Source organism: Leptodactylus fuscus, chromosome 4 (assembly GCF_031893055.1).
Source record: "Leptodactylus fuscus isolate aLepFus1 chromosome 4, aLepFus1.hap2, whole genome shotgun sequence".
Lineage (NCBI taxonomy): Eukaryota > Metazoa > Chordata > Amphibia > Anura > Leptodactylidae > Leptodactylus > Leptodactylus fuscus.
The window spans coordinates 223217555-223234644 of NC_134268.1; the positions used below are offsets into that span (position 1 = coordinate 223217555).

The 17090-nt window shown below is 42.3% G+C and overlaps 1 protein-coding gene across 1 annotated transcript in view; it reads right to left on the bottom strand.

The window, feature by feature from the left end:
- Window positions 1-16875, bottom strand: part of LOC142201043 (uncharacterized) — a 29712-nt gene extending 12837 nt beyond the window's left edge. The window contains exons 1-3 of the mRNA XM_075271862.1: window positions 16760-16875; window positions 4029-4149; window positions 2441-2566 (exon numbers count right to left, since the gene is read on the bottom strand). Of these exons, the coding sequence (XP_075127963.1) occupies window positions 2441-2566; window positions 4029-4149; window positions 16760-16795 (283 nt within the window). The 5' untranslated portion in view covers window positions 16796-16875. The remainder of the gene's footprint in view (window positions 1-2440; window positions 2567-4028; window positions 4150-16759) is intronic.
- Between the last annotated feature and the right edge of the window lie 215 nt (window positions 16876-17090).

A 17090-nucleotide genomic window follows, 5' to 3' on the forward strand; every position in this document is an offset into this window, starting at 1 on the left:
AAGTTGATCTTGGAGGACATTCTGGTCCCATTCTTTATTCATGGCTGTGTTTTTAGGCAAGACTGTGAGAGCCGATTCCCTTGGCTGAGAAGCGACCCCACACATGAATGGTTTCAGGATGCTTTACAGTTGGCATGAGACAAGACTGGTGGTAGCGCTCACCTCCTCTTCTCCCAATAAGCTGTTTTCCAGATGTCCCAAACAATCAAAAAGGGGATTCATCAGAGAAAATGACTTTCCCCCAGTCCTCAGCAGTCACTCCCTGGACCTTTTGCAGAATATCAGTCTGTCCCTGATGGTTTTTCTGGAGAGAAGTGGCTTCTTTGCTGCCCTCCTTGAGACCAGGCCTTGCTCCAAGAGTCTCGGCCTCACAGTGCGTGCAGATGCACTCACACCTGCCTGCTGCCATTCCTGAGCAAGCTCTGCACTGCTGGTAGCCCGATCCCGCAGCTGAAACACTTTTAAGAGACGGTCCTGGCGCTTGCTGGTCTTTCTTGGGCGCCCTGGAGCCTTTTTTCCCAACAATGGAACCTCTCTCCTTGAAGTTCTTGATGATGCGATAGATTGTTGACTGAGGTGCAATCTTTCTAGCTGCAATACTCTTCCCTGTTAGGCCATTTTTATGCAGTGCAATGATGACTGCACGTGTTTCTTTAGAGATAACCATGGTTAACAGAAGAGAAACAATGATGCCAAGCACCAGCCTCCTTTTACAGTGTCCAGTGGTGTCATTCTTACTTAATCATGACAGATTGATCTCCAGCCCTGTCCTCATCAACACCCACACCTGTGTTAATGGAGCAATCACTGAAACTATGTTAGCTGGTCCTTTTAAGGCAGGGCTGCAATGATGTTGAAATGTGTTTTGGGGGATAAAGTTCATTTTCTAGACAAATATTGACTTTGCAAGTAATTGCTGTTAAGCTGATCACTCTTTATAACATTCTGGAGTAGATGCAAATTGCCGTTAGGAAAACTGAAGCAGTAGACTTTGTAACAAGTAATATTTGTATCATTCTCAAAACTTTTGGCCATGACTGTACACTAGCCAATCAACGCTGGTCAATGCATTCCTATGAGAAAAAGTAAGCTCGCTCGTAACAGCAAGCTGCCAGCTCTCTCGACGAGCAAGGACGAGCCTGCTGCAGAACCTTGATTTGCCAAATGCTATACACTGTATAGCATTCGGCCAATAAACGCTGGCTTTGAATCGAATCTTTACTGCGGTTAGTAGTATTTGACCGAGTACGAATATTTTGAATACCGCAGCATTCAATCGAATACTACTCACTAATCTCTATTAGTATCCAATGACAATTTCCCAAAAAGGTAAATTTCAATCACACCACATGATAGCCGAGGTAATATTAGATGAAATCATCGTGTTACATGACAAGGCAAAGTCCCAATGACTGTCTACTATTAATTTTATCTGTACTGTATTAATAGAAGTTTATGACTTTATTATGATCTGGTTTATTATCTGGGTGCACCAGTCTGCATATATTCTGATTAATATGGAAGATGGGTCAGGCTGACCTGGAGAAAATGAATGTACACACATATAGGAAATATATATGAATGTATTAATTTCCCTATCAATAGGTAGTAGTATTATAATAGTTATATTCTTGTACATAGGAGTAGTATTATAATAGTTATATTCTTGTACATAGGAGGTAGTATTATAGTAGTTATATTCTTGTACATAGGAGGCAGTATTATAGTAGTTATATTCTTGTACATAGGAGCAGTATTATAGTTATATTCTTGTACATAGTAGGTAGTATTATAGTAGTTATATTCTTGTACATAGGAGGCAGTATTATAGTAGTTATATTCTTGTACATAGGAGGCAGTATTATAGTAGTTATATTCTTGTACATAGGAGGCAGTATTATAGTAGTTATATTCTTGTACATAGGAGGCAGTATTATAGTAGTTATATTCTTGTACATAGGAGTAGTATTATAGTAGTTATATTCTTGTACATAGGAGGTAGTATTATAGTAGTTATATTCTTGTACATAGGAGTAGTATTATAGTAGTTATATTCTTGTACATAGGAGTAGTATTATAGTAGTTATATTCTTGTATATAGGAGGAGTATTATAGTAGTTATATTCTTGTACATAGGAGCAGTATTATAGTAGTTATATTCTTGTACATAGGAGTAGTATTATAGTAGTTATATTCTTGTACATAGGAGCAGTATTATAGTAGTTATATTCTTGTACATAGGAGCAGTATTATAGTAGTTATATTCTTGTACATAGGAGTAGTATTATAGTAGTTATATTCTTGTACATAGGAGCAGTATTATAGTAGTTATATTCTTGTACATAGGAGCAGTATTATAGTAGTTATATTCTTGTATATAGGAGTAGTATTATAGTAGTTATATTCTTGTATATAGGAGGTAGTATTATAATGCAGGCACCTTTACTAGCATCTGGAGCACCTTCTGGCTGAGACTCTTGCAGTTTTGGCTTCTTGCATGTATCAATGCATGGCTCTTCCCCCCGCTCAATCCGAGACACAATTTCAGGTTTTGGGATGCGGTATCCTATGAAACAAAAAAGTAGATTGAAAATCACACCACAAGTTTACCATTTTTGTTTTAAGAACTAGCTCAGGGTAAAGCGGGCGCAGTGCTCAGGACTGGTTGCATTTCTTCAGCACTCCATATTTTACCTGGCTTTAATGGACTATACTCTGACAGAGGCCATGCTCAACCATCCATGACTACACACTGCTGTAGTCCACTTCTATGGAAGGCCCTGCTATACCTGGGACTCCGGGGACTATGTAAATTAGTGAAGAGTCCTAAAGGTACTGGCTGGCATTCACAACATGGCCTGGTGACGCCAACCCCATCAGCTCCATGACATCATACCGTGGGGTCAGCTGCTTACTATTCTACTGCCCCCTTTATGGCACACCCCTTTGATGTGGTGCCCTTCACTAGCCCACTTCTTTTGGGTTGAGGCTGAAGGTTTCTAGCTGCTGATATAATCTGACTGGTATGTATGGCTTCCTGGTTACCGACTTGACTTGTCAGATTTCGTTTTGTGACAATCTTCGCTCGCTTGTTTACAATACCCGTCTATTGCTTGTGTTCTATTTCTTTGAAATTTTTTTTTGCTCTGACCTGCAAAATTTGCAATGTCTGACCCGCCCCTAAAACACATGTAGCAGAGACACATTATATCGGCCATCATATTATTGTACGTGCCATAAACTTTATGGTAAGCCCAACATAAGAACATCAGCCAAGATCGTGATGTCGGTGCGTACAGTCAGCTGCCTGTAGGCAAACCGGATGTCACTTTGGTTATATGGAAATAAAGACGACCTTTCTATTTCACAAGTCAGGGGCGGATTTGGTTGGATGAAAATATGTTTAGTCTTTAGATTTGTATGAAACAGCCGAGAATGCAAATTGGAGATCCAATGGCGGAGGAACCGGCGGAGTTGTTATGGGAAAAATTTGTCGTCCGGTGAAACCGAAGACCCAGAGGATGCAGAAGAAATCTTACAGACTAGGACAAGGTCTGCCTTTACCTGCACTTGTGATGGTATCAGGGCTGTCTGCTTATCTGGAGGCCAAAAATTACCCATCACTCTCACTATAGTCGATGAGGGACTTACTAAATATTTGCTTTTTCAATTCTGATCTGACTCAACAACCTGGCCACGTGGTGCGATCTGGTGACGCCTGACACAGCCCCACGTGATCGAGTACGGCCTCTGTTTCCTGGTCGTGTTGGCACAGCAAGACCATTAGGGTATGGCACTATGCATGCTTTATCCCAGGAAGAAAACAATCTTACAGGCTGGACTGGGGAAGGAGCTACCGAAACAAGTAGTGGGCACAAACTGATGTGCATAGAGGAGAACAAGGAATGCTGGCATTTGTAGAAAACTGGTTGCAAATTGTTGTAAATTTGCCCTCGCTGAAAATTTGCACACAAAAGAGATTTGCAGATAGAGATTTCCTTCTAGTGACCATTGTGCGCCATCCTTACCCAGCGCCAGCATCGTCTCATAGATTTCTTTGATGAGCTCCTTGTAAATCTTCTTCTGAAACTCCTCCAGGTTCTGCCATTGTTCTTCTGAGAAGTAAATCGCTGCATCGTCAAAGGTCACCTGAGAGGGAGACACAAAATGGGTTTAGGTTAAGTTTTAGTTTTTTTTTTTTATCATTGCAAAAATTTGGTCGGAGGAGATTTAGAAGTCCTTCCTCCTTTTTCATCATTCCTTTGCTAACCATTGTAGGCTAGTTGGTATGGACATGCCTTAGAACGAACAAAAATTCAACAAAAAATTAGGGGAGGCAAAATTGCATGTATGCACTTTGGCCTCCCCCACCAGCCAATCAGTCACTGGTGGTGAAGTAGAAGGACGACCCTTCCACCGATGGAAATCCAACACCAGCCTGCCACCCGCACAGCCGGTATCTTCATAGAGTCCTGGGGAGCAGCTGCAGCGACCACTGGGGATTAAGCATCAGCAACGTCCGCATCTAAGTTGGGAAGAAAAGGGGTTCTCCAGGAATATATAGTCAAAACCCAGGAGCAGCCGGGAATAAAAAAAATCATGAATTAAATGTCACACTCGACTACCGTGTCGCACCGTTCATTGTACAGCCATGATTCCCGTTCTGGCCACTGATCCCGAGGCTGTACAAGAGTGCCGGGGATAGGCAAGTCCTTGGGTTTTGACTTTTTCCTGGAGAACCCCTCTAAGGCATGACCTTAATAGACCTTTCCTCAGAATATCAGACTGATGTGGCTCCTACATCTGACACTCCAATGGGAATTGTTGTCACAAACACAGAGATCAGAGCCAGAACCACAGCGCCACTCTACATGCAGTGGACAAGTTGGGTTACTGCATCTGTGGTGCAGTGGCCATGGCTACTACACACGGCATAAAACTGTGGTTCCAATTCTGCTGCCGGTGGGCGATTGGTATCAGAGTGTCAGATGTCGGAAGCCTGATCTAGCTCTTCATCACCAGCCATTCTCCAGTAAGTGGGCATAGGATATATATTATTAAAGCACGAATATTCTCATTTTAATATATAGCATATCCACTGGGCGCATCCTCAGCGCCTTATCGAGGCGGCTGCACCTATCCGGAAACGGCAAGAGTGAGCAAGATGTGACCAGACCGCTATACAGAATCTTCTCCTTTAGTCTATGGTAGCTGGGGTGACGCGCGGCACGCTCCGCTCTTACCGTATCCTCGCCCTTGGAGACTACTGAAGCTGCAAAAGGTGCAACCCGGCCCTGTTCCCTAAATGCAGGAGCGGGATTCGGTAACATACACGGTAAATAAATGGGATCTTGGAGGAGACTTCATAATCTCAGCAAACTGAAGGATCTCCTGACATGCTGAGCCTTGTAGTCCCCTGCAGGCAGTAGAGAAGGTGTGAGGCCGCCGTCCAGGATTGGGAGTATTCGCTGCTTCTCTCTGATGCTTTGTAGACGCCGTCATCTGCATACACGTGCTCACAGTGAATAATTACACGGCAATTAGCAGGATTTACACGCACGGCTATTAACCTCTCGGAGAGGCAATTAGTGCAAAACCATTAGCAAATAAAGAGAAATATTTAATGTGAGGAGTGTAAATGATTCTCAGCGCAGAACTTCATACAGCGAGGTGGGAGCCGCAGGTAACAGGTGCACGGCGCACAATCACCGAGTCCTTCAGATGGCGCTCTACATGGCTGAAAATCCCAGCCCTAATCCTAAACGACCGGCACGAGGTATCACTGGGGCGCTGGTAGTCGGGGCACATTATAGCCGTGGTCCGGACCGGTTTTGTAGGACAATCCTGGGTTACAGGGGCTCATCCAGGTATTAGGAGCTCTGCTTGCTGTCAGTGACTGAAGTCCTGCACAGAGCGAAGCGGAGGGTTTACTACAATTACAGTATATACGGTGTAGACAATCCTCTGAGCCAAAGGCCCCGTGTACATGACCAAGGGAGTGTTCTTGGAGGGGGGCAGCGATACTCCTGAATCCCCCTTGAAATTAGTGGGGGATGGAAATTACTTGGATGTCATCCGGGTGCATAATCAAAATCAGCTCCTCCTCAGCCTGCAGAGTCCGTCGTGTGCACCAGGCCAAACACCGATACACAGTAACAAACCTGCAGCTGTATGCCCTGCATTAGATCTGGATCAGGGTTTGCGCTTTTTGTCACGGTCTTCCAACATCACAACAATAACCGCACCATAACTACAATGTGAACACTGCCTTACTGTATAAATCTGGTCCATCCCGGGCCGACCACCCTGGTGACCTGCAGCACAAGCAGACGGCGACAGATAAGGAGCGCAGCATCTGCTTATCTCTACAATGTACTCCTCACACAATGCCCCGGGGCCAGGACGTTACAGAACGCTCCTTTATAAGGCACCGACATAGGAGCAGCTTGTAGCTCCTGAACCGCAACAAAAATCAGTATCAGACCCCCGGCTGCCCCCAAAACCATCAAGTATGACTATAATCTAATGCCATGGACTTGTATAGGTGCTGCCATCCAGCTGTGTGCACAAGGTCTTAGAAGTCACAGATACCACCGTCACCATGTAGCCCTATGCTTGTTTCTTGCGGAGCATCCCAAGAATATCGGGGGAGGGGGTAGCACAAACTTAATTTCAACTAAATAGAAGTTTCCCTGGGGGAGGCCATGTTGAAAAAACACACCCTTCCTGTATGGGCTGTGCAGCATGGCGTGTGCACTTTATGGCATAGAATGTCAGAGATAACAACAGTCTCCTTGGCGGCAGTGTTGGCCCTCCCCCAGAGACCAGGGAGCGGCAGGGGAGCTGCGTACAGAGACTTATCTGTCTACACAGGGTTATCTCGGCCTACAGCAGCACAACAGAGCCATTTGTGATTAACTCTAACACCAGGTGCATTTTTATTGAGATTACACAATTACCGGATATACTCGAGTATAAGCCGAATTTTTAAGCACAGTTTTTGTGCTAAAAAAAACCCCTTGGCTTATACTCGAGTCAAGCAAAAAAAAAAAATAAATAAAAAATATAAATTATTATAGGGTATCTGCAGTGCTCCTGTTCCATCGGGAAGGGGTTTATAGGAGCACCACAGATCCCCTATATTCAGCCAGGCTGAATTCCAGTTGGGGGGGGGGGGGGGGACCATTCCTCAAGCTCAGGGAAGGGGCAGACAACCAAAACACCCCCTCCCCTTCCCCAGCATCTACTGCACCCAAAAACCATTTTAATTTTTGAAATTTTCCCGTACCTGCTGCATTTCCCCCCATAGGCTTATACTTGAGTCAATAAGTTTTCCCAGTTTTTTGTGGTAAAATTAAGGGGGGGGGGGTCGGCTTATTCTCGAGTGCATACGGTATTTTACAATTTCATTGATGTTCCCGTTCGCTCTTACACATAGGTTTTATTCTTTTTATTTTATTTCTATGTTGTGTGGAAAAAAAAATGTAAATTTTTCATTTTTAAAACTAGATAAGGCAAGTCAGGAAGCCATATTGTCCTCTGGCATGGGGTTGGCATCTTCTAGGGTCACAGGTTGGACTTGATGGACCTAGGTCTTCATCCAACCTCATCTACTAGGTTACAAAACATGGAGCAGGTCCTATTCCGTCTGTTTTTGTGGCTCGGTCCATCTATTCTACAGATGGATTGATAGAAATTCCATCTCTGCGGTCGGATCCATCTTTACACGAGCTCTACTGTCGAGTCCATGGGGCCTTATATCCCAGGTCACACAACAAACGCGCAGTCATACCTACAAAGCATTTTCTCGTAGACCGGCTTATCAGGGATCGCTTAGAAGTCACTACAAGTTATAAACGTATTTTTGTTGTTGCTCCAAGATCCACTGCTTGTCGTCTTATTTCCACGGCTGACTTACGGCTTAGTTTAAGACTTCTAAGACACCCCGGCTGCTCCTCTTCCATGATCGTTTCCAGCCCTGACCAATAAGACGAGCTTTAGCATCAAGAGTCCGATACCTGAACCCAAAAAGATGCTACGTGGGCCAGAATAGATCCAGTATGGCATTTTACATGGTGGTGGAGTCTTCAGGTCTAAACATGTGTGTAAATATGGAGAAGAGGCAAAACATTGTGTAAGAATCTGAGGAACACGATAAAGACTTGTCCAACGATACATACACCCAGGAAACCGTCTGTAATCCTCAAGACTGCCACCTCTGATTCAGGACCTTACATAGTGCATGGGATGGGCTGGGCACCTCCCACAGGGTGGGGGTAGTTTATAAAACATTTAATTACATAGTGGGGTGACATCATGGCAGTCACACCCTGACTCCGAGACAGTCAATAATCTCTATGGCCTCCTGTACAGGACTAAAGCTAAAGCATATAGAAAAGGATAGTAGGATCCGCTCGACCAGGTAAGTTAAAAAATAACTTTTAATCCGACATGGTTAAAAAACACACAAAAGTAAATAGATGTGAAATGACAAAAAAGAAGAAAAATGGTGATTAAAACCACATTCTGATAGCTCTAGCTGACGCGTTTCAAGACGCAAGGTCTCTTACTCATAGCTTTGCTTTGAGAAGTGGTTTTCTCCAGAATGTTCATTTTCTGGTTGGGTCTTCATAATCTTTGCAGTTGTCTTCATCCATCATATTGCCAATCGTCCAACCATGTTGGTCTTCTCTACGGAACGGGTTCTTCTCATTTCCTGTTGAATGATATTCAATCCATTCATTTGTGCCGCAAGTTAAAGATTTGGCCATTGGTCAAAGATCATCTTGGGTGTTTACTTGGCATCTTTGTGATGCACAAAGATCTTCATTTTCCGGTTGGGTCTTCATGATCTTTACGGTTGTCTTCATTGGTCATGTTGCCAACCTTCTTCAGTCTTCCAACCATGTTGGACTTCTCAAGACTTGTCGAATAAGATTCAGACCATTCATATGTGCCGTCAGTGAAAAGTTTGGTCAATGGTCAAAGATCTTCTAGGATGTTTTTTCTGTCGTCTTTGTGATTCTCAAAGATCTTCATTGAGATGAAAAACTGTCTTTGTTGTTAAAATTTGTAAATAATTAAAAGTTAAACATTTTTGAAAACTTGTCTAAAAACATTGAAGAGTTTTAAAGATTCTCTCTAACCATCTTAGTGGAGACATCTTTTCGCCTTGATCAGTTGCCAATGGATTGGTCCATGAATGAAAAAACTTTCTATGATCTGGAATTTGTCCTTATTGTGGCCGGGTTGTTGGGCAGGGACACTATATGTATAAGATAAACCGGCCACAATAAGGAAACCAAGGCTGGGTATCTAACAAGTCCAAGACTATAGAAAATTCCTGCATTCATAGTCATACCCATAGGCATCCAATCAAGACAACAGATGTCACCACTAAGATGGTTAGAGGAATCCTTCACAATTTTGCTGAATTTTTTAATTATTTGTAAAAATGTTTTACTTTTGTCTAGAAATTTACATGTGGTCATGCACCTGAGAAAATCCCTTTAACGGGATGTGCTGATTTGCAAAGTATTCCCACACACCTCAAGTTTCCGGCTGCTCAGGAAGTGTTATGGTTGGCCGTCCCTTCCCAGAATAAGGAAATCCTCTTTTGTTATTCACCACTAATCCAAATTCCAAGAAAAGTCACAAGAACTACGTCAACCTTGGGCATCAAGTCTTCCATTGTAATAAAAGCTATTACTGTGCCGTAAGGACCATCACCCAACCGTCCGAATCCTCTATGGCATAGAAACCCGCACTCTAATAAGGTTTAAAGGGATCCTATCATACAAAGGTTTTTTTTTTCTGAGTAACACGTCGAAATAGCCTTAAGGAAGTCTATTCTCCTGCCTTTCATTGTCTTCTCCGGGCCGCCGTTCTGTAGGAATCCTGGTTTTTAACGGCATGCAAATGAGTTCTCTTGCAGCACTGGGGGCGTCCCCAATGCTGTGAGAGAACTCTCTCCAGCGCCGCCTCCATCTTCATCAGCAACATTCTCTTCTTCTGGGGCAGGTTTCAGACTTCTAGGCCTCGGGCAGAGCAGACTGCGCCTGGCCACAAGAAAATGGCCGCTTACACAGTATTGTAAGCTGGAAGATGGAGGCGGCGCTGGAAAGAGTTCTCTCGCAGCATTGGGGACGCCTCCAGTACAGTCTGAGCGCTGGGGCCCACCCCTAGTGCTGTGAGAGAACTCATTTGCATACCGTTAAAAATCGGGATTCCTACGGAACGGCGGCACGGAGAAGACAACGAAAGGTAGGAGAGGAATAGCCTTTCTGAAGGCTATTACAACATCTTACTCAGAAAAAAAATGTGTTTGAAAGATAGGATCCCTTTAAAAAGTTTTAGAAATAAGGCAGGACTGAGCAGGTTGACCTAAAAATAAAATCAATTTTATTCAAGCTCATGGGTAATTTTCCAATTTTTGCTTTAAAAATTTTTTTTATTTCAGTGGACTGGCACAGTGAGGAGGAGTCTCAGAAAAAAAAAAAAACCCTGTGAGATGAAGGTCATGAGGTTCATCCCAACATATACTTTAAAAGGGGTGTGACCTAAATAATCGCCATAAATCGTAATCAAGGTAAAGTGCCCGATTACTCGTGATTTCGTTTTAGGTTGCCCGGCCCTCGCTAATAGTTTATTTTTGAAGTGAATGAAGAAAAGAGAAATGTAAATCCCATTAATATTTGGTGTGACCTTTGCCCTTTGGAGGAGGAGTCCTGGAAGTGATGATCCGGCCCCCACAAATATAGTCCAAATGGCAACATCATCCAGTCTGTCTGGGATTGATGTGAAGAGACAGACGGATTGGAGCAAGCAACATCCACGAAAGATCTGGGCTTAGTTCTCCAAGATGGCGGCGGGAACAACCTCCCTGTTGTGCCAAAAACTGTCTGCAAAAACTGATGGAAGGCAAAGGCCAAGGCAAATATTGATGGGATTTACATTTCTCTTTCCTTCACTCAATTTATAGAATATACTATTAACCCTTCTATTTCTGAACCCATTCTTACTTCACAGTATTTCCCGCCCACCTGCCTATCAGCTCTGAACATCGGACTCCGGCCCAGGCCACATGCGCCGATTTCACGATTCTGATGAAAATCTGAATTGTACTTTGAAAATACAAATGAACTGATTTAATTTCCTTACATGTTCAGTCCTAACAGAAGGTAATATACAAATAAAGTCAGAAAATGTATGGAACCACCAGCGGTAACAATCGCCAAGCGCCTACAACTAGATTTAAAAAAAACTATCCTAACAAAACATCTTCGAAGAAAATTTGCCGATTCTCTTTTTTAACCTCTTGTAATATCCAATTTTGTCAAAAAGTTAAAAAAAAATGGAGATAAAACTATAAAAAAGTATAAAAACAAAGCGGTGACAAATGGTTTTCACTGCAGAACAAATCTAAACATTAAAGGGATTGTCTCATGAAGTAAAGTGGGAGGCGCCGGGCTGAATGTGGGCGGGACTGGTGACGGTTGGTGCTCCCATTCACTTCAAGGGGAGGGCTGGATTTTATCTCTGGCCACCAGTCCCACCCACACACGACCTGGCTCTTAGGTCCTTCCACTTTAATTTATGGGACAACCCCTTTAAGCCACAACTTGCCCAAAATCTGCAAGAAAGTGTCAACAAAGATTCATCAGAACAAAAGAATCGGACATACCGACATCCAGCTGCCTGATCATTTCTGCAATTATATAAAGCTGTAAGACGTTGGGCCCGGAGAGATAAAGTCAGCAGAATTAAGAATGCAGCTCTGACTGACAAGACATGATGTCATTCAGGTCCATTAAGTTGAAGTTACGTCTCGGTTACTGCAGCTCTTGCACTGGATACAATGTAACCTGCTGCTCTGTGTGTGACTAGTATATCCGTCATTCAATCCTCCGCTATCTTCTTACATCTCACATGATCCCATTACAGGAAAAGTAAATATCAGGATCCAAGCCGCATGGAAACGGACTATACTCGGACCAGGTTACCTTTACTTTACACTGCAGCTCCACTTCTTCACATTTGCTGCTGTTTATAAACAAAAGCTCAACAGGAAACAGAAACCGAAGGGAGGAGCTGAGGGGCGGAGCCTCATTCACAGAGGGAAGTGCAATAATAGGAGGCGGGGCTTTGATAAACATTACAAAGGACTCCTAATTGCAACAATGACTAAGTGGGTATAAACACAGAATACACCACGCCCATACACAGCAGGTTTAGCACCAGCCCCCGTCATTGGCCCCTCCTCGGCTTAAACTCTCCCTCTAAATCTGGTGAGTCTTTGTGCGAAAATAAAGTGCGACAATCTGACACCACAACAAAGCAAAAAGTGTCAAAAAGACCTCCCAAGTGTGGGCCCATCATGTATATGGGAAGTCTGGCAGGGATTAGTTACTATATATCCCCCTACATAGATTATACATACGTAGTCATACATGTAAGAGAGCGTAGCACCTATAGAGAAGTATAACACGCACCAGAAATAAGAGCAAAGGGACCCAAACTACGGGAGTGATCCTATACAGCTGCTATCACCTATAGATGGACAGGACTACAGACATATATACAAGACAACAAAATCTATACAAACACAAGTGGAATGTACAGAACCTCATGTATTCTATAGCGGACCAGTATATACTGTAGCTACAGGACCCATAGATTACATAGGGGAATGTGGAACCACTATATAATATGTGGTATATAGATGCTGGACCAATACACTACATAGGGGTAAGGCCCTATAGAACACAACATACAGAGGTCTCTATACAGGACCTATAGATTCTATAGAAGAGTGTAGGACTTCTATTAAGGCCTCCCGTTGTGGAACGCAGCAGAAACTCTTTGCATTATTTCACGCAGTGTTTTTGCCAAGATTTTCTTCCCTTATTAAATCTTTAGGGAAAACGCGTCGTGCGGACGTGAACAGCCACAATCTCATTCACGTCGCAGCGTCTTCTCTGCTACATTTCCACAATGTGGGACATTAGTGTTGAGGATAAAGCCCCACAGTGAGCCGTGGCTGAAAACTGTGTGGCAGAAATGCGTTGCAATTATTTCTACAATATTTTTCACAGAAAGTCTTCAGCGTTTTCCTGTGCGGACCTCCCGCCCTTATAACACCTCCATGAATGAGGTCGGCGTTTCCGCAGATAGATCTGTCAGGCTGAGATTTGCAAATACTAGAGTGATGTTGAAGTGGAAGCTTTTCTGCGGCAGATTTATTTCACCCATAGATGGATGGGATTGGCCGGACTCATCCACTATAGGGGCCATAACACGTAACGGTTACATCATGTGGGGCCCCGACCTCCAGGGGAATGGAACGGTTAGCCTGGGCTGACCTGCAGTACCCGATCTGACCACTGCACAGAGAACAGCGCTGTCTGCTTCCTGCGCTATTCTCTGCGTATCAGCACCTGCAGATGTCATATCAACCGTATGATTTCCATATAACCCACTGTATACAGATAAGGGACCTATAGATCAGAAAAGGGAGTGTGGGACCAGTATATAATACATAGCACGTACATACTGGCCCTATAGATGACATAAGGGAGTGTGGGACCTGTATATAATACATTGTATATAGATGCTGGCCCTATAGATGACATAAGGGAGTGTGGGACCAGTATATAATACAATATATAGATGCTGGCCCTATAGATGACATAGGGGAGTGTGGGACCAGTATATAATACATTATATATAGACGCTGGTCCTATAGATGACATTGGTGGAGTGCGGGATCAGTATATAATACATTATATAGATGTGGGATCAGTGTATAATACATTATATAGGTGCTGGCCCTATAGATGACATAGGGGAGTGTGGGACCAGTGTATAATACATTATATAGATGTGGGACCAGTGTATAATACATTATATAGATGTGGGACCAGTGTATAATACATTATATAGATGTGGGACCAGTGTATAATACATTATATAGATGTGGGACCAGTGTATAATACATTATATAGATGTGGGACCAGTGTATAATACATTATATAGATGTGGGACCAGTGTATAATACATTATATAGATGTGGGACCAGTGTATAATACATTATATAGATGTGGGACCAGTGTATAATACATTATATAGATGTGGGACCAGTGTATAATACATTATATAGATGTGGGACCAGTGTATAATACATTATATAGATGTGGGACCAGTGTATAATACATTATATAGATGTGGGACCAGTGTATAATACATTATATAGATGTGGGACCAGTGTATAATACATTATATAGATGTGGGACCAGTGTATAATACATTATATAGATGTGGGACCAGTGTATAATACATTATATAGATGTGGGACCAGTGTATAATACATTATATAGATGTGGGACCAGTGTATAATACATTATATAGATGTGGGACCAGTGTATAATACATTATATAGATGTGGGACCAGTGTATAATACATTATATAGATGTGGGACCAGTGTATAATACATTATATAGATGTGGGACCAGTGTATAATACATTATATAGATGTGGGACCAGTGTATAATACATTATATAGATGTGGGACCAGTGTATAATACATTATATAGATGTGGGACCAGTGTATAATACATTATATAGATGTGGGACCAGTGTATAATACATTATATAGATGTGGGACCAGTGTATAATACATTATATAGATGTGGGACCAGTGTATAATACATTATATAGATGTGGGACCAGTGTATAATACATTATATAGATGTGGGACCAGTGTATAATACATTATATAGATGTGGGACCAGTGTATAATACATTATATAGATGTGGGACCAGTGTATAATACATTATATAGATGTGGGACCAGTGTATAATACATTATATAGATGTGGGACCAGTGTATAATACATTATATAGATGTGGGACCAGTGTATAATACATTATATAGATGTGGGACCAGTGTATAATACATTATATAGATGTGGGACCAGTGTATAATACATTATATAGATGTGGGACCAGTGTATAATACATTATATAGATGTGGGACCAGTGTATAATACATTATATAGATGTGGGACCAGTGTATAATACATTATATAGATGTGGGACCAGTGTATAATACATTATATAGATGTGGGACCAGTGTATAATACATTATATAGATGTGGGACCAGTGTATAATACATTATATAGATGTGGGACCAGTGTATAATACATTATATAGATGTGGGACCAGTGTATAATACATTATATAGATGTGGGACCAGTGTATAATACATTATATAGATGTGGGACCAGTGTATAATACATTATATAGATGTGGGACCAGTGTATAATACATTATATAGATGTGGGACCAGTGTATAATACATTATATAGATGTGGGACCAGTGTATAATACATTATATAGATGTGGGACCAGTGTATAATACATTATATAGATGTGGGACCAGTGTATAATACATTATATAGATGTGGGACCAGTGTATAATACATTATATAGATGTGGGACCAGTGTATAATACATTATATAGATGTGGGACCAGTGTATAATACATTATATAGATGTGGGACCAGTGTATAATACATTATATAGATGTGGGACCAGTGTATAATACATTATATAGATGTGGGACCAGTGTATAATACATTATATAGATGTGGGACCAGTGTATAATACATTATATAGATGTGGGACCAGTGTATAATACATTATATAGATGTGGGACCAGTGTATAATACATTATATAGATGTGGGACCAGTGTATAATACATTATATAGATGTGGGACCAGTGTATAATACATTATATAGATGTGGGACCAGTGTATAATACATTATATAGATGTGGGACCAGTGTATAATACATTATATAGATGTGGGACCAGTGTATAATACATTATATAGATGTGGGACCAGTGTATAATACATTATATAGATGTGGGACCAGTGTATAATACATTATATAGATGTGGGACCAGTGTATAATACATTATATAGATGTGGGACCAGTGTATAATACATTATATAGATGTGGGACCAGTGTATAATACATTATATAGATGTGGGACCAGTGTATAATACATTATATAGATGTGGGACCAGTGTATAATACATTATATATAGATGCTGGTCCTATAGATGACATAGGGGAGTGCGGGATCAGTATATAATACATTATATAGGTGCTGGCCCTATAGATGACATAGGGGAGTGTGGGACCAGTGTATAATACATTATATAGATGTGGGACCAGTGTATAATACATTATATAGATGTGGGACCAGTGTATAATACATTATATAGATGTGGGACCAGTGTATAATACATTATATAGATGTGGGACCAGTGTATAATACATTATATAGATGTGGGACCAGTGTATAATACATTATATAGATGTGGGACCAGTATATAATACATTATATATAGATGCTGGTCCTATAGATGACATAGGGGAGTGCGGGATCAGTATATAATACATTATATAGGTGCTGGCCCTATAGATAACAGGGAGAAGCAGGAGCACTTGGCACTGAGCATATAGCTGCTGGACCTATACATAACATAGGATGGAGGAGCCATAGGTTACCTAGTGCAGTGCGGAGCCCCTATAGAACACGCTGGGCTGTATATAGGACCGTATACACACTGCTCACAGCCCCTCATGTACACAACACACATACATATATACAGGGATGAGTGAGGCGCCGTGCACACAGAACAAAGCAGCAGCGCTCCCCGCACCCCGGCTCCTCACAGCCGCTCTTACCTTCGCCAGACTCTCCGACAGCAGCGGCCGCTCCATCTTCCGCCGCTCCCGGTCACCGACTACAGCCCGAAAACTGGGCGAGAAACTGAGGAGGAGCGAATCGTGCCGGGGGCGGAGCTACGGAGGAGGCGGGAATAAGAACGAGGCGGAGACAGCAGGCGAAGGACGATTGGACTGAAAACAAAGGCGGAGTTAAAATGAGGCGGGAGGAAGAAAGACGGCGTGGGATTGGATCAGCGAGAAAGGCGGAGTCAGAAGGAGGGGCTAATGTGAGGAGCGTGAAGTCCCTAGCGATTGGTTCTGGGTAAGAGGCGGAGCAACCATGTTACCA